At 41.0% G+C, this 22,740-nt stretch overlaps 2 protein-coding genes across 3 annotated transcripts; both read left to right on the forward strand.

Moving 5' to 3' along the window:
* Positions 1-516: 516 nt before the first annotated feature.
* On the forward strand, positions 517-7,621 carry mogs (mannosyl-oligosaccharide glucosidase). Of its 2 annotated transcripts, none has more exons than XM_029442141.1 (5): positions 517-615; positions 2,060-2,423; positions 3,333-3,556; positions 3,733-3,926; positions 5,127-7,621. In XM_029442141.1, exons 2-5 carry the CDS (start codon positions 2,075-2,077, stop codon positions 6,895-6,897), a joined length of 2,538 nt encoding a protein of 845 aa, XP_029298001.1. In that variant the 5' UTR covers positions 517-615; positions 2,060-2,074; the 3' UTR covers positions 6,898-7,621. The 2 variants fall into 2 exon arrangements, with proteins under 2 accessions (XP_029298001.1, XP_029298009.1); XM_029442149.1 differs by lacking the exon at positions 517-615 and having other exon boundaries at positions 2,060-2,156; positions 2,269-2,423.
* Positions 7,622-17,459: 9,838 nt separating this feature from the next.
* On the forward strand, positions 17,460-20,727 carry LOC115010965 (early growth response protein 1-B). Its single transcript, XM_029435926.1, is given in 3 exon segments — positions 17,460-17,845; positions 18,105-19,210; positions 19,212-20,727. Coding segments are annotated over 3 exon segments (1,488 nt in total). The 5' UTR covers positions 17,460-17,688; the 3' UTR covers positions 19,437-20,727.
* The last annotated feature ends 2,013 nt before the right edge of the window (positions 20,728-22,740 follow it).

Below are 22,740 nucleotides of genomic sequence, written 5' to 3' on the forward strand. Positions count from 1 at the left end.
GGAGCGAGTACACATCAGTGGTATATAATATTTATTGGAAGAAGGTCTGGATGCTTTCTCATAAATACCTAATCGTGAATAAAGTGAAGGAGGTTTTGTTCAAATGTATTTATACATATTACCATTACTACATGCAGAAAAAAAGACAAACAGCTCTTTCTGAGCAATAGTTTAATCTATTATTGCATAAACTATGCATAGACTGCATAGAGATATCCAAAATTCCCTCTGTGAAAACTGCTGACACTTACATCAACACAATGAAAAAAGAAGAAGAATGTTAAACCTGTCTATATCCGCTGTTCAGATTTCTGTAGTGTATGCACATGAGCAAATGCTGAATACGACAATGCCTCATTTGCATATTTAAACATAACATTTCAGAAAAATTGTAATACAAATAAATGTCTTTACGTTAGTAATCAACTGGGGAAGTTTAATTGTGATATGTAGAAGTTAAATGTTTAACCTATTCACCTGAAGTGTCCTCTCTTAAAAAAAAAAAGAGAAGAAGAAGAAGAAGAAGTACACGTCAGTGGGAACGAGCCGTAACCAGGAAGTGGCTAGTAAGCTAGCAACGGATAATGAGCAGCTGAGACTTTGGTATTTTGACAGGTCGGTAACCATTCGTCAATGAACATTAAGCTAGAACTACTAATTGGTCTTACACGTATTAGCTTATGATTAATCAATGCCACATTATATTGCGACAGCCGTTGGGTTTTGCTAAAAAGAAAAGAAAACTAACGTTAGCACTACTAGCGAGGAGCGCGCAGCCTGCAGGCAACGTTGTATTGCCGGGGCGTAGTGGCGAGTTACCAGCTGAAGGTGTTCTGGGTAGAACAGGTGTCGCTACTTAAATTGGAGATACTATAAATAGAAACCGAGTTTAATGATACAATGTTCGGCACCGTAATAACACTCTCTCTGCAATCATACAACACGGTTCACGTTAACCTAACCGTTAGCTAGCTAAACCGCTTATTTTAGCCTGAGATGACTTAACGATTCACAACAGGAAGGATTAGGTCGATTTTTATCTGAGATGTTATTATAATTATGGCCATGTTCTGTACTGCTATATACTCCTGTAACGCTAGTATTTCCAGCTGCTTTGGTTGATATAAAAAAACTGCACTGCTTTGTGAGTTTATGTACACAACTTCCGCTAATACTAATGCTATCTAATACAACAGTCCTGCAAGAAATCATGTCGACAAAGTATTGAAATATATGCCCAGTACATTGCAATACAATTGAACGTCAGCACAAACTGCAGCCTCTCTAAAACAGTTTAAAAAACAACTGAACAATATAACCTTCATGAAGGGAGGTTTTGCTGCATGCCTGTTGTATTAGACTGTATTCGTTTTTAGCTAAGTGTACCTAATAAACTGGTAACTGAGTGTAACTGTAGTTTACAGTGCAAACAGGAAAGAAACTGCAATGCCTGTGTGCTTTTTGTTGGTATCTCTACCTTTTTGTTACAGCTATGTAGCCTACATTCGAGCCAACATTTGTATTTTCTCGTTTGTTTAACTGTATATCAGCTAGACTTTTGTGTACTCAAACATTTTTGATTTAATCAGGTAGTCTCATTGAGATTAGGATCTATTTTTAAAGAGAAACTGGAGAGTTTCCCTTTTTTATTATTAGACTTGTTAGGACATTAAGTGCATTGTTATTACATAAGCATTGTCATTCTTAGTCTAAAGACAATGTATAATACCTCATGACAATTTGATGGAAGCGATGTTTGTCACATGAGTTTATTTAAACAACAAATTGTTAAGGCAATTGAATGTATGACCCTGTTATGAAAACTACAATATATATATAAAAACATAAATAAAAGAGAGAGACACACTTGAGAACTGTTACAGTCCACACAGCAAAGCCAGCACACAAGAAATACAAGTCAATTTCAAGTCAGTGTTATTTATTTATATATTATTTATTTATATATTATTTATTTATATAGGTCAAAAGCACAAATCAGTACGTAGGATTTGGACTATTAAATCAAAAATAACTCCCTCCCTCCTCTCCTTGTCTCCAGCTTCAGAAGGGCAGGATGGGCAGGCAGAGGAAGAGGGTGGTGACCGGTGAAGCTGCTCCCCCTCCGAGGAAAGATGAGAAGCCCCCTGCATTTAACCGTAAAGAGAAGAAAAAGAAAATTGATATTGGCAAAGTCTTCATCAACATCTCCATTGGCCTTTGCATATTCAGCCTGATCTGGTTCTTTTACGCCCTCTACATGCGGTCCAGTCTGGCAAAACGGGTGATGAGTCTGCACCCATCGCCTCCCGTCCTGGATGCCAATAGCAGCAGTGCCGCGGTCTCCACGGAGAGATTCTGGGGCTCGTACAGGCCTCAGGTCTACTTTGGCATGAAAACCAGGAGTCCCAGGTCGATTGTGACAGGTAGGCTGAAGCTGCTCAATTCATTTGCGGAGGAACAGGGGAAGGGAAAATCTAAACAAAAGTAAAATAAATGTTGTTAAATATTGTACAGATTGTACAGCCAAGTTTCCCAGTATAGAGTATATTTACAGATTGTCTTGATATACAGTATATGATATAACAATGTGTCCATATTTTGGACTTGTTGGCTATGATGACAAAGCAAGTTAAGAAGCAATGTTCACTCAGATTAACCTTAATGAGTTTAAAAGATTCAAAACAAAAAAACGGATTAAACCCTAATGATTCTTTATTTAAAACTCTTGCAGGGATCCTAAAGTTTCTAAATATACTAAAGGTATCAGGCTGAACTTTGGGGAAATGTACATATATGTTAATTGTAGTATTATGCTGATATAACAATTACAAAAAACGTACATACATAAACCTTTTCTGTTTCACTTAAGTCATTGGAATACCAACATCTGTTTAAGGATGTATTTTCCCTTTTAATATATATATTTTTGATTTCACAAAATAGTGATGCAATCTTCAATGTTTAATTGCACTAGATCAGGGGAATGGTGGGAAACAAGCCCAGGCACTTGTCAAATTCAAGTGAATTTTGGCCACAGTTCCTGGGACTGTTTACCCTGTCAGGCAATTTGAACGACAAATATTGTTCATTAGTTGACAGCACGAAGTGAGCTACATTTCCCAATTTTGAGTAACATCAGTTAATTAAGCACTGCTGCTGTTCTCACAACCCAGCTGGCCAGCAACATGGTGCGTGTAGCCAGTGAGTTTTGGGACTCACCTTTTTATGTGAAACTGTTGACTAGTTATTATTTTCCAAATGATATATTTGTGCATCATTTGTGTTGTACAATACAACCAAATAACTTAACTCTCATTGATATTTCTTCCCAGGTATGATGTGGATGCGTCAGTTTTCTGACATGGATGTAAACCTGAGGCACACTTGTGAGCAAGGGGATCGTTTGCAAAGCTACGGCTGGATGATGCATGATGGGATCACCTTTGGCGCCCAGGAAATCCGAGACAACGATTTTACACTAACCACGGAGTTTGTCAAGAGGATGGGAGGGGGTCACGGAGGAGACTGGACGTGGAGGATCACTGCCAAACAGCATGTGAGTGTGACGGTTTTATTCAGCGTTATGAGCAGATTTCTTTCCTCACGTGACCCAAATATATTTGACGATTTGTTTAAAATATACCAAGCAATTGCAGTTATTTCTTACGTTTTAATGATTTCTGTTTTAAGTTTTGATAATTTTAGGCTTCTTGTTTTGTCTTCACCCACCAGAGCTCGGCTCCTCAAGCGCCAGTCATCTCCCTGATGTTTTATGCAGCAGCAGACACCCAGGGCTCACTGGAGGCTCACGTTGAGGATAGAAACCGCCTCGCATCCATCGCTGGTTTCTCAGAGGAGCTTGGAAACTTTAAGATCACCTTCCGAAAGCCAGTTACTGGGGAATCATCCAGTGCCAAGTATGCAAGGTAAATGCACGAATACAGGAGTGAATGTTAAAGTCCGCAGCAGTTTCAAAAGAGCGTGATCATAGACAAGGAAGCGGGAGCGAACTGCACAATGACTGCCAATGTTTTTATCAAGATTAAAGATGTGCAGCACAGCAAATTGAACATTAGGAATTGTCTGCAACAATTATTAAAACATAAAAAAATAAAATAAATGAACAGTTTTTACTTCTGTTTTGCTGTGCTGATCCAAATAGTTAAATTATTACAGTCAGGGCTTTGGAAAGCCATATGTAGATACATCTCAATAGAAAGGTGAGAAGACACTGTCATATAGCATCGCTGAACAGTGGCCATTTAAACTGCATTTGAGCACAATGTTTATTCTTAAAAATGCAAAATGGTGATTTTAAGTGTGATGAGTCACTTGTATATATATCTTATATAGAAGAAAAACACTATTCCAATGGTCTGTTGGACCGCTCCAGCATCAGTGTTTGGATGATACTCAGTAATAATGTCATGTTGAGCTACAGCGTTAACCAACTTCACTACTGGGGTAAAAACTAAATCCAACCACTAGATGGCAGCAAAAGCAGGATTCTGAGCCTTTCAAAAACACACTGGAGGAATTAGGTTTTCTTCATTCTAAAAGTTTTCTGAACATCCTGATATACAATATAGCAGGATATATTTATTATATATAACATTTGAAAAGCCAAAGAAAAGCAGACCCTTTCCATAAGGGCTCTAGTCCTTTCTGAAACGGCGCAGCTGTCGTTTCATTAGTGAAGGTGTTCATCCACCTTCAGAAAGAACTGTCGTTTCAGAGGATCAGGACTCTCTGCTGGCAACACCTATAGGGAGCACTAATATTTCACACTTTCATGAGAGAGGAGACAAGCATAGCAAAATGAAAAGGTACAGTATTCACTGATAGAAATCATGAGAATTGTTTGAATTATGGGTGAAGATGATGAAGATGGGTGATGAAGTTGAAAGTGGGAGCTTAACGCTTGGTTTTACTGTGATTTACCGGTCACTTAACCTCTCTCTTAAGTTGACACAGTGTGTTAAGGCTTCCCAAACATAGCTAGTGCACCTGAGATGTCTTGTGGGGCAATGACTGAATATAAACTACTTTAAAGGTTTGTGTGACTGCTTTGATTTCATAGATTTTGAAAACACAGGACATTTGACAATATGGTCTTGTCTTTTCAGCTACAACTATCTTCAGACTGTCTCTCCTGGCTTGGAGAAGCTGACTGACATTGTGAAGCAAAGTCTTAACCGCAGGTTTGTCTACAGCCCTCCTTCTGGTGAGAAGAGGCATTACATAGCTGTCGATACCTACAAGCCCCCGCACCACCAAAACCAACAGAAACCCGCTGACTCAAGGAAAGAAAGTGACTTTGTGGTTCACCAGGTGACCGTCCAGATGCCGTTCCAGATCGAAGTTCTCTTCGAGTCTGGCAGTTTCCACAGCCGTCCAAACCAACTTGTGGGCTCAGTCATGACTCAGGAGCTGGAGAGGAGGAAAGCTGAGTTCGACTCAAAGTTTGAGAAGACTTTTGGGCTCGAGAGCAAAGGTTTTAGCCAGGCAAATATTAAGTTTGGCAAGGCAGCGCTCGGCAACATGTTGGGTGCAATGGGCTACTTCTATGGCCAGTCAGTGGTACAGTCGGTCTACAATGAATACCCGCTCCTGTACCCTGAAGGCGCTTTATTCACTGCCGTACCATCACGCTCTTTCTTTCCCAGAGGATTCCTTTGGGATGAGGGCTTTCACCAGCTGCTGCTGAGCAAGTGGGATCCCCAGGTGACAAGGGAGTCTATTGCTCACTGGATAGACTTGATGAATATGGAGGGCTGGATCCCCCGTGAGCAGATCCTGGGAGACGAGGCTCGCAGTAAAGTCCCAGCTGAGTTTGTAGTTCAGCGTAACGAGAATGCCAACCCACCTACTCTTTTCTTAGCCCTTCAGGAACTCATTGAACAGCTCTCTTCAAATCCAGAGAAGGCAGCATCTCTACCGACCTTGCCTTTCCTACGACGGCTCTTCCCCAGACTGAAAACCTGGTTTGAATGGTACAACACCACCCAGACAGGGCCCCTACCAAACTCTTACCGCTGGCGTGGACGTGACAAGGACACCAATCTTTTCCTCAATCCCAAGACCTTGACTTCTGGGCTGGATGACTACCCTCGCGCCTCACACCCTTCAGTAGAGGAGCGCCATGTGGACTTACACTGCTGGATGGCCTTGTCCTCAGGCATCATGGCGAGTATAGCGCGGCTTCTTGGCGAGCCGCATCAGGACTATGAACTCTCCCACCAGGTGCTCAGTGACAACAACCTGCTGAATGAGCTCCACTGGTCGGATCAACTTCATGCTTTCAGTGACTTTGGCAACCACACCCAGGCCGTGTCCTTGCAGCAGGAGAAGGTTTACGTGCCTCCCGGACAACCTCGTCATCAGTTCCCTGTGGCACGCCTTGTGCGCTCAGTCCGCCGGGCCCCCAAGCTGCAGTATGTTAATGCTTTGGGTTATGTTAGCTTGTTCCCTTTCTTACTGCACATTCTTACACCAGATTCACCCCAACTAGAACATATCTTCCGTGACATGAGAGACTCCAACAAGCTGTGGACGCCCTACGGTCTGCGTTCAATCTCTAAGGCCGATCCAATGTATATGAAGCGAAACACCGAGCACGACGCCCCCTACTGGAGGGGACCGATATGGATTAACATCAACTACTTGGCAGTCAGAGCCCTGCACCACTACACCAACACAGAAGGGCCATATCAAGACAAGGCAGCTGCTCTTTATGAGGAACTCAGGACTAACATAATCAATAATGTTTATAGACAGTATGTTGAAACAGGGTATATCTGGGAACAGTACAATGACAGTACTGGCAGGGGCCAGGGGAGCCATCCGTTCACAGGCTGGTCATCCCTGACAGTATTAATGATGGCTGAACAGTACTGATACTGCACATGTCCTCTAGTGTTTTTTAAGATATTGGCCTCATTTATCTGGATGTGATTGAAACCACAACACGATCAGGTGTTAAGATATAGTAATAGGTCTTGTCTGGTTGATGAAACTCAACAAACTGTAATGTCCAGCTAAAACAGTAGGCATTTATGATCACATCCACGTTTAACCTTCAAATAAAATTGCAGGTTTCACACAGGAAATCTTTCAAAGGCAATTTCAAACAAGTTTAAGTGCAGCTGCCCTGTCTCTGCTGTATGTGGAGCTATATCAGTTCTATACTTAATATTAATTTAGGAAACACTTAATGAACTCATGTCCCACGTGCAACTTCATTGCTTCACCATGCGTTGTTTTATTATGAAAAATCAAGTGTTTTTCTTTAAAATGCACGAAGCCGCTGGTCCACTTGTGGCGTTGTATATGAACTCTTATCATATTTGTCTCAAGTCTCTATCTGGGAAAATAAGTGAGGGCCATTATTCTTTATTGTGCCATTTCTCTTTAATCATATCAGTCCTCAGTTCTCCGTCTTAACGATTGGTCATTTTGATATGTAATTGTTTGATCACAGTCTTTCTGTTTCTAAAATGACTGCTTCTAAAAGCAGCCATGTTTTGTATATACAGCCTGTGGTTTGACCTGCAGGGAATACAACACTGACTGTTACCTTGGTTTTGTTTTGTTAAAAACAATAAACAGTTTAAATAATAAATGTTGTCATACTGTATTTTCTTTTAGTAATGTTTGTGTTTTCCCTCCATGGATGTAATCAAACATGTATTGAATATAAGCCTATAGCTTTAATCTCTGCTTGAAATGCAATAGACCACAAAAATAACCTTTTTACCTGACCTGTAAAGCTCTGACACACCTTCACACCTGGCTGATTATTCACAACTGATAGCTCCATGTTACAGTACATACATGTATGGCACATGCACATCAGTCAGCATGGGTATTGAATATGTGCACATTTATATCTTGGTGATCGAGTATATTCGTGGATTAGTAAAGTTGCTCTTGTTGCCGGTCGATGAAATCCTACCGAGGCACCCTTTTCTTGTATTTTTTAAAAATCTTTCTATTTCTCCTAAAAATGCCTAGGGGTGAAATATTATCCCAAAAAATATGAATATGCTGAAGATTAAGGAGTTGTAATATTTAATGACTTCCACAATGCACAGATGTGCAGCTTTAGCAGTAGGAATATGATTGATTTGCTTGCAGTACAACTAAGTAGCACAAATTGTTAATTGCCTCCATATCCAGCTATTGACATGCACTCTCCCTGTTTTGCATGTAATGTGAAGTATTCAAATGACAGAATATTTTTATACAGCTTGCAGTCAATAACTCTTCACGTGTTCAGTACACATGTCAGCTCTCCTCTGTCAGTCAAAGCAGACTGTCAGCTCGCTGTGACCTTAAGTACAGCAGCCCTGTCCTCTTTCTTTTGTCAGATGGCACATTCGAAGGCCTCTAGCTGACGTCAATCTGCTTTTTCATGGTTTCCATGGAGCGCAGTTGCTGTGAGGGCTTGGTGCTTAATTAGCTAAAATCAAAAAGGATGAAGAGTACATAGATGGCAAATTCATTTCACTCCTTGACATGTGCTGGCATAGATTTACACACCGGGGATACGGTGCCAATGTTCTTATTAATACTTTGACACCAAATATAAAACGTAGGTGCTGGGAGAACTGATACGGGCCCTCAGTCTGTGTGCATGACCACTGAGTTCCAACCTCTAGACTTGTATCAATCCTTTGAATGGGCTAGATGTGCAGTTGTATAGTTGGAGGCTTAGCATGGTGCATTATGGCTAAAAATAGTGCCTCTATCAGTTAGCAGAACAGCAGATAGGCTGTGAAGCCACAGATCGGTAGCTTCAACACATTTATTAGAAGCTACAGTATGTCCTCAGTTTTTTTCAATGCATGATTCACTTGTAGATCCTGTAGTTTAAACAGCAACATGAATAAACACAGTACCTGTCTAAATCCATCTTTTAGCATTTTTGAAACGTTCAGTTGGCTGAATCGTTGTGAGTTTAGATCTCAAAAACTAGCGTATGATGTATCAATGTGCAGTGATTGCCTTCAGGCTCAGTCGTGGGAGACACAAGCTGATCATTTGACCCTTTGACCTGTTAACGCAAAGCACGGTATCGAGGGATTTGGACACAGATGAGCCATATCCTCTGCCTTTCGCTGTTTCTCTTAGAGGAAATAAATTCCACATCCCCTCAATGCGACTACAGTCGAAAATGCATTTATTTCTTTGAAGAGTGCGGACAATCTGTGTGACTAAAGCACTCACTGCGCCATCCATCCCCCTCACCCAAGACCCTTTTTTCACAGTGAGATGGGATAATAGCCAAACAGCATCAGAGCTAACTAATGTGACTGCATAATAAACAGATGAGTCAGGGAGTATTCATTTGCATATCAACCCAACCTTATCAGAGCTTCTATATAGTGAATATTTTTGTGATTGCCTACTGCCAATGAATTGGCTAGTGAGAGCAGTGAGAATGGGAAGAACGCAGTGCCGAAATGGCCGCCGCTCTGTGTTAAAATAGAATATTTTTATGATGGAAAATCATTATAAATCTGCAGAGTAATTCTAAAGTTGTCTAAAAGTTGCTGGAAATACCCCCCTTGTAGCACTGACTGCTGTATTGAATGTAATTACTGGGAACTTATGCTAGAGGGAGCTAATTAATAAGGCATTTGTGAGTGGAAAAGAGGCTTTTTGAATATAGTTTAGCTATCATGTTACTTACAATGGAGAGCTACTTAGAATTAAAGCAGTATAAGTGGATAATTATGCTAATGGCTCAATTTGGATTTAAGATATGGTGGCAGGCTGTATTTCTGGATGATCACTGCTCCTGCATTACAGTGCTCTCACACAGGTTTTCTGTGTGTATGTGGGCTTATTTATGTTCATATTATTTCACTGGCGATATCAGATGTTTTGTCCTGAGGCCGCGTTATAATATAGGTGTGTGAGTGTGTGTGTCCTTCTCTGACACAACTGTTTTGCCTCCCAAACAAATAAACAAGGCCTTTTTTTGAAAACTGGCCATGAACTTCTGCTCCCTGTGACGTAGGCATTTGTCCTTTTTCCGTCTTTGTGTAACCCTCAAGCCTCATGGCTATGAACTGTTTAATGTATCGATTTCCATATGCATTTTAATGCTGTTTGTGGAACTCCGGCGTTGGCCTCCCAGGACAGTGTAACAGTGATTGTTCTCCCTGACATCGAAACAGCAAGCCGTCCTTCCTCTATTTAATTCAGCATCATCATCTTTCTATAAAATACCCTGCAGGATCCAGCATCTCCAGCTCTCTGTACCCTGCCTTTGCCCCCCCCCCCAGAAGCTCGCTGTTGAGCACCAAACTTGCCTCAGCCAACATAGGTCTATGTATGTTATGTAAGGCCCACTATAAATAGGTTCACCCGGGATCTTTTGTCTTTACCTGATTCGCTCTTAGCCCAACAGTTTTTATTTCTGGAGAGAGCTGTGGAAGCTAGTGCAATGTAGAGCTGGCCGTTTCCATAGTTACTTTTGTTAGCTGCAAGCTCTTAACATTCTTCATCTGTTTCCTCACATGTCTGCTGTTAGCTATTTGTTTGAATCTGTTTTCATTGCATGTCCCCTTAATGACTGTATGTGCATCGATAAGGCAGTGATGGAAACAATGCTTTCTAATTATTATCATTATTCTTTCATACATGTTGTGCTGTCAATTAATAGGGGGAAAGAGTAACAGATAGAAATCAGTGTGGGAGCAGATGAGTCAGAGAATATGTAGATGTCAACTAACTGTTGGTTAAAAGTACATGCAATTAGTCTCATGTTGCATGATAATGATTTTGCGTATGGATATCATTGAGTTTCAGTCGAAGGGGATAGTTGTTGCAACTGGTGTAGCACATAACCTAGATATTTGCATTTTAATCCACTGTTAACTATAACACATCAGTTATTTGGGATTCTTTAGTTTGAATCAAACATTTGATAATATGAAAATTCACAGTTCTATTTCACGGATTTCTCTTGAAAATGTCCAAGCAGTTACATAACAGCAGGTACAGTAGCTGGATCAGGCCCAAGAATTTGACTGTCAGAGTGCTGCGAGCATGGATCCAGCAGAGAAGAGGGCAAGGTGGGAGCCATGCGAGTGCAATGTGTGTGGAGGAGTCTGGGGGCATGGTTAAAGAAACACTGGGGCATTCCGCAATCACGATTGGAGAGCTGAATATGATTCTCACCCATCCCTGTTGTCGAACCAAAGAGTACAGGCGGCTGGGGACCAAAGTGGGCGAGTGCGAAAGTATTTTTGGATCGCACGGGAAACCTGCCACACCAACAGCAGCAGCAGCAGCAGCATTGGGGCCTGGTACCGGGCTTCCCTAACCCACTCCCACTCTCAGAGGAAGAGCAGGAGAGAGATGTTCCTTCAAAAGAAGAACCACGCTTCCGCTGCTTTTATTTTTCTTATTTGTGCTATTTCTCTTTCAATTGCCCAGTGTTTGAATGATGATGTAGTATATATAACTACCCAGAGCCCAACATGACAGAGAGAGAGAGAGAGGGAGAGAAAATAACGAACTTGGCAGCTGAGGCGAGTATCTCGTATTTATAGAAAGTCGTGTTTCCGGCAGAGGTTTCTGTGGTTTTAGCACTCCCAATCCATTTTTGCGGTGTCTTATAGGGCCTATTGTATACAGGTTTAGATTGAAGATGTTCCCTCATCTAGCGCCTTCGGGGGAGATTTGACTGTGAGACATGTCAGAATGAGATTTGGGGGAGGCAGATGGATTTCTCCGGCTCTTGTGCAACCTTAGCTTTCTAAGGAATGCTCCAAAAAATCTGCTTTGCATCCACAAACTTAAAAAGGCATTAGTCAAAAGTACAACACAAGCACTTGAGGCTGAATGTAAATGAGGGTACTGTATGATCTATATGCATTTCATTACTTTATGGATGCAGGCAAAGCTTTAGCCACCTTTTTATTTTTTAATCTCAGGTTTTTCGAATTTGACTTGTAGATCCGGTACAGTATTTCCTGTTTAACCTCTCCAGATCATGGTAGGTTTGAAGCGTTTAAAAAGCAAATGGCAGCCTCTGCATCTCAGTGGATTTCCTGGTATGGATAAGATTCTTCTATTATTTACTCTCAAACAGTGTGGGTTGCATAGTTGGTTGACAACATGCCAAGGCATTGAGATTGAGGAGCTACTGTACATCAAGTGAGATACAGTATATTTCATTTTGAAGAAATAATGACTTTTCACTGATGATGATAGTTTTTTTATACCGTCGAGTAGTAATGTGGACGTGACGCCAGAAGCAGATAACACTTCAATTCTTATAGTCTTGAGACACAAGTTAGTCATGGGTTTAAAAGGTCTGAGAAAATAGAAAACAGTGGAGCTGTACTGTACACTAAATTTAGAATTCCCATTGCAAGAGAAACTGGCTACTGATTTTCAATAACGTGTGAAAGTCCTCCACTTAACCTAATTCGGTTTACACCAGAATTACAATGTGCTTCTCAGAACAAAAGCAATAATGATAACAATAAATACAACAAATGACAACAGTAATTTTGCTGTCATTACTGCTAAATGTCCTCTGGTCACCTCTGGTCTCTGGCTGAGATTTGAGATCTTTGTCTCATGCTCATGGGTAGTTGAAAGTCTAAATTCGATGTTTAATACGATCCATCGATGCGCCTTTTTGTCAACAGCTTGACGTAGATTTCATCCTTAGATGTGTCTCAGCTTTGTCCGATGCAGAACGTAGAAGGGAAAGTATCTTGTTAAAATAAATGCTTTTATTGTTGTTGTTTGTGGTTATGTTTGAGAAAAGCTCAATACAGCAAGAAACAACTGAGTTTATTTGTATTACTGGGTTAGATGAGTTAAGTATTGTCAGCATAGCAGCTCTTTTTCCTATTAAAAACTCAAAAAGAATAGTAACAAAAGTCAAAATATAGAACAGACATTACTGTCCACCCTATCCTTCATCTTGCAGGCGGTGATCTCAGAGGGCAGTCACTCCTCACTGCCTCTTCAACTCTATCAGGCACCCACCTGCAAGCAAAACTCCCACTCCCTGTCCAGGAGTGAACCTGAAAATAACACGGCCAGGGGGTTACATATGCAATATAAAGTAAAGTATTTACCTTTCCCTAGGCTGCAAAGCTTTCACTTCAGTTATGAAAGTAATATAAGGCACCACAGACACAATTAATACAGCTGGAGTAAAATAATTAACAGTTTAAATGCAAGTCACAGTAGATCTGTAATTGCCAGGATGTTGAGATTTTAAGCATGTAGAGACTAAACTACTGTACTTTTTAAAAAAAAACTAAAAAACACAGGATTTATTTTATGTAAAATTTGCTGTTTTTGCTGTACAGGAGCATTTTTAGCCGTGCTACTTGAACGGCTCTAGGGATGTCACTCTGTCGCTCCATCACTTAGGACTGAAATATTTCAACTATTGGATGGATTGCAATGAAGTTTTATTCATGATGCCCAGAGGGTGGAACATACTGACTTGGTGATCCTCCAAGTTTTACTCTCGTGCCAAAGTTTTCACCTATCCTATGAAATATTTCAACATATACTTCAGGCTTAATTTTTATTCATACATTCATGGTTCCCAGATGATGGATCCTCTAACTTTTCTTCTGGTGCCACCATGAGGTCTCTCTCTCTCTCTCTCTCTCTCTCTCTCTCTCTCTCTCTCTCTCTCTCTCTCTCTCTCTCTCTCTCTCTCTCTCTCTCTCTCTCTCTCTCCATTTCCAGTCGTATGTGGACAGACACTAAACACTAGACACTAAATTGGAAAGACATACTACAAGTTGAGCTTATTTTAGGTCAGGACTATATTAAAGCATTTCACTTGTGCTTTGCTGAAATGATCCATTCAGTAGAAGTACCAAAATATCCTTTCATTAAAGCAATGTTTCATCTTCTGTTCTCGGCCAGTACTTTGAACCTCTTTTGAAGTCAATATCCTTGTTAAAACATGGAAGCAACTTTATATTGCTCTACATTATTTCTCAACCTACCACACCATTCCCTAAGAAACAGGTATGTCTCACAGTGCTCAGATGCAAAGGAATAAAACAAAGGCTTTCATTTAACTTTCACAGGTATGGAGTTACCCCTGCGCTATAATGTCAGTAAGTGCTTACATTACATAAATCCATTACTTAGTCCCAGTGCTGTGGCATTTTATGGAGGAGAGAGGTTAGCCACACTGCAGTTATCATAACAGCATCTCGTGATCTGAACTCTGTGTGATCAGATTGGTTTTAATAGACTCTGGATTACTTGAAGGCAGTTCCTCAAAGCTAAACATCTCTGGGCCTAGAATTAGAGTGCACATCTGAGGTGAAAACGATTTGTTCAGGAGAATGTCACTGCTGCAATGAAAGAGCTTATGTGCTATTATCATACACTACCTTAAAAAGATGACAGGGCAGCGTGATCCTTTGATACATTTTCCACTGCTCCTTCAGTATCGATGGAGACAACATTACATTTGAGTCGTCTAGTATAAGCAGACAGTGTATTATGTCTAATAGTCTCTTTGCATGTGTGCTGCAGTAGTCATATTTTATTCAGTATAGCCCACAAGCTATCTTCAGTTAATCTTGTCCCTAACAAATCTGCCTCGGATACTGTTCAAATGGCCTGAGCTCTGAGTTCACAGGAGCCTTTTCAGTACAGTTTAAAAAGAAATCTGTGGTTATTTGTAAAACGCTGTCTGTAGGGGTGTGAAGGTAGTGATTTTCTAGGGCTTTGGTCCATTTATCGATACATTCTTACTTGTGTACAGCCATGTGCACTCTTGACCCCGTATCACCGGTTACTCCTAAATAAGGAAAAGTCCTACATTCAAAATGTTACTTAAGAAAAAAGAAAAGAAAACTGCCCCTTTAATTGTTGACTCCTTACTACTTAAACTACTATTATGCAAAATGTCTCCTGTCTGTGTTATATTATTATAAAATGATATTTCACACATTAACATCCAAACAGTACTTTAATGATGTAGTTGATCATTTCTTACTTCATAGGTTTTTATTTCACCATATCTTACAGGCTGAACATGTATGTGTAAAACCTCAATCTAACAAATAACTACTAACTAAAGCTGTCAAATATGTACTGGAGTAAAATATATGATATTACCCTCAAAAATGTAGTGGAAATGAAGTACATAATAGCAACAAAAAAACCTCAAGTAACATGAGCTGTGTGTGGCTTGCATTTTATAAAAAGAGAATAAAACATCTCGCTTTAATGTGATGAGTGTGTAGTGTAGAATATTGTTAATATATAATTAATGCAATATCATTGTGTAAGTAGTGACTTTTTCCTATAGTCTGATTGGGTTGATTCTATGCTAAAGAAAGCCATGCACATGAATGCAGAACCAAAAAGAACCATTGATTGTAAAGTGAAAAGTAAAGGGTTTGTGTGGTTGTGTGTTGTCTGGTTCATGTGTGCTTACACGGCTGAATGCGGCTGCAGCGTCGCTATCCATGGTCCTGAACCTCCAACCGGTGCCAGAGGTCTGCTGCAGACTGCAACGTCCTATGAAAGAGTATCGACTTTTTGTAATAGGAAGCGTGACCACGGAGTGCACCCGGCAACAGTTGCGAAACAGAAAAAAATGCTTTGGGGGTTGAAATGTCATGTGAACAGTTGGGTTCAACCACTGAACACCTCAGGGGTGTTATCGACTCCCTTCAATGCTTTTAAAGGCCAAGGGTTCGTTTAGACTGGGCATTGCAGTTATTCGCCCTGATGGTGTAAGCGACCACAATTTCCAGCGACCACAAAGAGAGGGAGTGCATTTCTGAAAGTAAATCAAAGCGGTGGACTGCCAGGAGGAGTTGTTCAGTTGAACTGCTAGAAAACATGTAGGCCATGCAGTCTGGTCCAGATATGAGGCGGACAGAGAGGGAAGCGTCAGGAGAGAAATTAGTTAAACTAGACTGCAGGTTGTTCTTGTATTTGTCTTTAAAAACGAAGTCATTAATTAACTCGTGCTTACTTCAAAGACAATCTGGCAGACTCAGACTCAGGAGAATATCTTATTATCTGTTCAGGTTCTCGGAGTTTTGCCTTCAATCGTTTAATTAATCGTCCTTTAGTGTGATGCTTTTGTGCCTCTCTTTTGTCTCTTTGTTAAATTTGGTACATTTGCATTAGCTTCACTTAGCTGCCACATGCCATTGAATTGCACAGATTAACAATGTCGTCTGACAGGTCTAAGAGCAGGTATTCTTACCTGTAAGGCGAAACATAAACCTATTGTTCTACAGCTTTTACATTTATTTCGTCATATGGCACGTGTTGCTTTAGTTCGTTGATTTTGAACTTGAATTGGATTTTGGGACGCTAGTATTGCCTTCAATGAACACAATCCTTAATAAAGGAACTACAACAACTAAACTATTATAGCCGACTATTTCATACTGACCTTGCACATGTATTTATATTTATAGCTTCTTAATATTGCTGCATGTTGATCTCTAGTAGCTCTGTTCCTTTTTATCTGTGTTTCATTATTACTCCCTTTACGACATGCAGTTTCATTTACTGCAACAACTATAGGCCTCAATATCTCTCTAAAATGTGTGACATGAGCTCTTAGTTTTCATATCTTATAAAAAATGATATAAGATTTTATTAGATTAGATTAGATAGAGTGTCTAAACATCTTCTGTAACGAACTTGTTGCAAATATGTTGCTGTTTTGTTACTGGTTTCCCATAAAAAGTGTATTAGAATGTATATTTGACCATAAACTATATCCTGAGTATTATATCCTTCAAGTATATCCCGGTAAATTATAATAAAATGATACAATTGCCTCAGTAAGTTTCTATCCTTAAACCTAAAAACATTTCATTTCAACAACACTGTAATACTTCCTGAGAGTACATCTGTCACATTACTCGTTACGTTACCTTCCCGTTACACCCCCTGACCTGGCGGTTGCATTATTACTTATTACCTTATTGCCTCCAAAAAACTCCTTTGAGGTATCGAGTCAGTCAAAAAGCGCTGGTGTCCCCTTTTCTATGTATTCCCTCTAATAACCTTAGAGGACTATCAAAATGAAATCGGCGGATGGTGGAGGTACTTACGCCGTTTGAGATATTTCACCTCCAGCGTGATATTCTGTGAGGTGGTGGTGTGACACCAAGGTAAACGAGACTGTCGTTACTTTAATGTTCTTTTAATTGAAATGATACATCGTTACTGTGGAAAGATCTACCATCATTACACCGTTTTACCACCCAACACTGGTCGCCACTTGTTGCAACGTCAGACTCCATCTCTCCGGTATGGGAGGAGGGAGGATTAGAGGAGGGGGGACTCCGTCACATCCTCTGTCCATGTATGGGCATGAAGTTTACACGCAGCGGGGAATCCTCTCACTGGAGCTGATGAATGGGGAGGAGGGCCGAGGGAGCCGCCAAAGTGTATATAAGGAGAGAGAGGGGAAGTCGCTGATGTGAAATCCACAGCAAGCAAATACCTACCGAGGAGCAGAGACGAAAAGGAATACCTTTAATTGCTTTGTACACCTTTTGACACAGACCACTTTGGATCATTTGTTGAAAACCATCAAAAGGGGAGTTGAAAGAAAACAGTCATCTGCATAATTTGTTTTACATTTTCCCCTTTTACCTTTTTCCCTGGGAGAGACGGACTTCTAAGTGCAGCATCAGTATGTTGAACAATATGGATTTGAATGCGAAAGATTCTTTTTACCCTCAGTTTGAGAATTGCAACAGTTCTTCCATGGGAATGGAAAACAGCGTGCGGAAAGATAACCAGGAGGTGTATGTCGATGCAGAGCGGGGGGTACCTGCCCAGTTTGGCCACGGTGAGTTCGCATCTTTGCACAGTCGATAACATTTGCATGCATGAGAATTTAAATGTGTTTAATATGAGTACCACGGGAAATAGAGAACTCTTCCCGTGCAGTCGTGTAGGCTAGATCAAGGCATCGTATCAAGGCATTCCTGTGCCAAAACACGCATGAATGTTTATGTAACGCTGATTTTTCTTCCTCGTTTAATTTGCACTGATTCATATATAAAACACTCGCGATGACAAAGTTTTCTCTCTTGCTAATTCAACAGAAGGAGCCCCTGCAACCCTCAAAACCGAAGCCTCCAACTCGGAATTTGCTTTTAACCCCTGCGAGTGCCCAAAAGACTCCTACACCCCCTCCTCGCTCGCCTACTCTGGCAGTTTCTATGTTGAGGCATCTCAGGGAGCGCCGTGCAGCACTGAAACACTTCTCAATATGATCACTGAGATCGTGGGTATATCCACACTGCCACTTTTAGAAGTGCAACACAGCGGCAACAGTCGGGGAACTTATCCATCGCCTGCGCCGATGGACAGCAGCAATGGTAATTTTGGAGACCCCGGCGTCAAGAGGCAATCCTACACCTGCTCCGGACCCTCTCCCCCTGTTTACTCTCCAGACCAGACGTGCCCGAGGTATGCTGATGATCAGGCCGGCAGCCAGGCCCAAGACCCGTCCACTTCCCAACTGAGCTTCGGCTCCCCCCGAGCTCAAAACCAGAAGAAGGACGAACCAAAGTCAGAGGCCGCTTCTTTCCCTGTTGTGGTCAAGAATGAGTTTGAAAGCAGCTGCTACGAGTGGGGAACATTTAACAAATCTGGCTGTTTGGAGACAAGTTTCCAGACAGAAACCTTCCCGATGTCAAGCGATTTCCCCCCTGACCAGCAAATGGATGTTAAGGAACTTTTAGACACATTTCCCCCAATCTGTCCCAATCCAGAGATGGAGTTTAAAGTGGAGGGAGGTATCAAACAGGAGCCGTGTTTCTCTGACACCTGTTCTCAGAGCTACTCCAGCCCCCTGTACAATAATTACCTCCCACCACCTCCCATGGGCCTCTCCTCTAACCTGAAACCCTTCCCCGAACCCCCACAGCCATCTAATCAGTGTGATTCCTTATACACATCACCAGCTTTACCGAGCACCATAGACTCCATCCTGTACTCTTCCTTGTTGCCAGATTCTTTCGCCCAAAGTTACACCCCCCGTGCGACGAAGCCCACCAGGGCCAGGAAGAGCCCCGCCGCCTCTCACGGCCCAGCCAAAGAGAAACCTTTCACCTGCCCCATGGAGAGCTGCGACCGGCGCTTCTCTCGCTCGGATGAGCTCAACCGGCACATCCGCATCCACACGGGCCACAAACCTTTCCAGTGTCCGCATCTGTTTGCGCAGTTTCAGCCGTAGCGATCACCTGACCACCCACACCAGGACTCACACCGGGGAGAAGCCGTTTTCCTGCGACGTCTGCGGCAAACGGTTCGCCCGGAGCGACGAGAGGAAACGGCACGGACGCGTACACCTGAAACAGAAGGAGAAAATGGAAATAAAGCCACAGGTGACCACCGGCGCATGGACTTTCACTCTTCCTGAGGGAATTTGAAGACAAGGCTGTGTGTCCCCACATACAACATTAGGATCTTTCCGTCTTGGAAGATAAGCCAGATAACTACAAGTTGATGTCCGAGTTGGTTTGACTGGCAAGCCAATGCCTGGCACAAGAGGTTTTTTTGCAAATATTGCATTTTTTTGAGGAGCAGAAACTGAGGGAGAGGTCTGCTTCGGCCTTATTGCCTGCTGCTGATGCTGCTGACTTTATGCAAAGATGCATAAGTTGTTAAAGTCGGTAGACAGATCAACAGTGACTTGTTGCTGTTAATGTCAGTAGAGCCAAACCTCTCTGCTGCGGCATTGCATGACTGCTGTTCAGCACCTCTTCATCTGGACAGCTCCAGCCTCCATCGCCTCTGAGCCTGTATGGATTGCACTTAAAGATTATTAATATCTCCATTTAAGATTCTTATTTTCTGCTTTTAGCATTCTTAGAGCAATGGTTTGGACTATGTTTCTTAAAATGCATGTTTATGTCAGTGTTTTCTTTCCTTTAAACGGAATATCAACCACTGTCAAGGTACTCCTTCACTCCACAGTGAGGGTTATTGACATGAATGTAGGCTAACATATTTATGGCTTTGACCATAAAGCTGTCCATCTTTGATCAAATTTAGTGTTTGTTTAACTTCTTATCATTTGGCCGTCAGTGTTTTTTGTCATTGGTCTTTGTGTTGTGTTACAATTGTTTGGATTATTACAATTGTGAAAGATATATCATAAATGGGAAATAAATATATTTGTATTACTGTACTTCTTTGTATTTTTATAGCTAACTGTATATTTTACATTTATCACATTTGAGCGCCATTTATCAAGGTGAAATGTATTCTAAATCATTAATAATGTCTTGGTTTTTGAGGGCTATTGTTTAGTAACACAATATTTTAAATGTTACAATTTGATATCAGAAACATTTTCGAAATTCATCCCATTGTTGGTTTGATAAGAGTTATTTAATTGAACTGCTGATCTTAAAAGGGACCAGTATGTACACTAGTTGTGCTACAGCTTTTCAACAAAAATGATTTTACAGTATGTACAGAAGTATGTTTAATCAAGCTAGAAATGACTAGCAAATCATAAAAAACATTGCTTTGAGTAATCAGGTAGCACACATTGCTGCGAGTTTACCATGAAAGGGTTTTGACTCCTGGTATCTTTTGCTGGAGATACCGTATGCTGAAATGTTCACTTTAGCAAAAAAAAAAAAAAAAAACGTTGACGTTTGGTGGAATTGTCACCAACAGGGTACTGCAAAAAAGTAATTTAACTCGCCTTAAGTTATATTAACTGTTCAAGTAAAGATTTTGTATATACACAGTTTCTACAATACTTTAAATTAATATTGATGTTGTTATTTTTATGAAAGGTTTATGAACAAAATAAACATTTTCTGGAAGCAGCAAGTTTCTTGTACATGTATATTAAAATGATCAAAATGACTATTTGCCCTTGCTCACTTTGCCCAATCTTTGTCATACAGCATTGAGACGCCCCATGGGAGCATTCAGATGAGTGTATCTTTTCCCAAAAATACATATTATAACAGTCCGTGTGTGGCACCACGCTGTAGCCCTAACATTAGACATCACAGTTCTGCCCTGTGACTCACAAGGCTTTTGACTCAAACACATTAAAGTGAATACCCTATTACTCAGTGCTCTGATTCTGAATCCCCTCAACTTCAAAGATCACTTTTCTCATGTTCTAAATGTAGAGATGAACACCATGGGCGCTGTGGTAATCTCTACAGGAAACTTGTTAAACAGGACATTTTCTTGCCATGTCAATGAGAGGATCTGATGCTCTCAGTTCATTCATTCCTTTGTTCATTCACTCATCCATTTTTGCAATAAAAGAATATAAATTTTCACTGAACGCGATTATGGTCTATTATCATGTAATTTCTTCCTCTCAAAGAATGGTGGTACTGAAGTCTAATCTTGCCATAACTGCCTGTGCATTCTTTTAAATGCAGTTAATAGTCTATGTGCCTTGAAACCTCTTTACTAGAATAAAAAAAGTGGTGCAAACCATTGCTTCTTTTTGTGATAGTGAGGGCATTTATAAATGTGTACCCATACATCTTCACATAAAGTGCCAAAATTCCTAACACTTTGAACACAGCACTAGTAATGTTTAAGGTAAGTATATGTGATTATTTTGGGGAGAAGACGTTTGTGCTTGTACTTAAAATGAAATATCAAGATGCTTTGAGGTCTGGGCATCTCTATAGGAGGCCTAGATCTTACATCTGTCATTACAAAGCATGCAGGCATGTATCACCAGGGACTCCGCTGTGGTACGTAGGACATGCATGTGCCCATGACGCAGTCGCCTGGCCAAACACTACTTTGCGTGCCCACGGCACTACGTAAGTGTCTGCGCTGTCTGTGGCTGACAAACATACTGTACCAGGGTGAAAATGCAAGCTGCCAAATGGAGCACCGTGAATGGTATGTACCCGTCTTCTGCTGTCCATCACTCGCCGTCACTTACAATAGCACAGGGCCCCACCGGCATCAACACGCACTCCCTTATCCATGTTGTTTTAGTGGCAAACATTGTCCAGTGATGGATAGTTGAGGTTTTGAATTGCAGTGATGTGCAGTCACAGTGACCATTATCCAGACACTTGAAGACTGAAGAGTTATTGAACTCTGGCCAGTGATGGAATTTCTGCATTTGTGCATTTGGAAGCTCAAATTCACATTTGCATACTGTAAATGGTCCTTGAAATATCTACAGCATGTGCGTATGCTTTTAGCTGCGTTGTCTTTATCGAATACGTTTACCATGTCATAAACTCTCTTAACTAACGCTTTGATACAGACTAAGGAAATAAATCAGTTATTTTCAACTGGCTGACATTTATGTCTTTTTACTCCTGTAGATATGTGTAATTGCTGAAGCCATTAAGTAATTGTGCAGGGAGGACACATGACCGCCACTGAGAACCATAATTTCTCAGAATGAGAACCTCTGCAGTGAATGGTAGCACATCAAGTCCTTTAAATCCTGCCAGGATGTTATTAATGCAAACATGTTAACATTAGGACTGTTGCACTGGGGGGGGGGGGGGGGGGTTTATCCAAGGTTAGTGTCTGCGTGTGACTAATATATTCCATATGTAACCAGAGAGAAAAACCAAGAACAGATGTGATTTCACTTCTTCATTGTCTCATCCAATTAATCGCTTAATGTGGGATTGCTTTTGGATAAGTCAAAGGGACTATTTATCTGCTGTACCAAATGAGTACTTTGGCTCAGGATTAAATGAAAAAAAAATCCTT

The sequence above is a fragment of the Cottoperca gobio genome, chromosome 1 (assembly GCF_900634415.1).
Source record: "Cottoperca gobio chromosome 1, fCotGob3.1, whole genome shotgun sequence".
Classification (NCBI taxonomy): domain Eukaryota; kingdom Metazoa; phylum Chordata; class Actinopteri; order Perciformes; family Bovichtidae; genus Cottoperca; species Cottoperca gobio.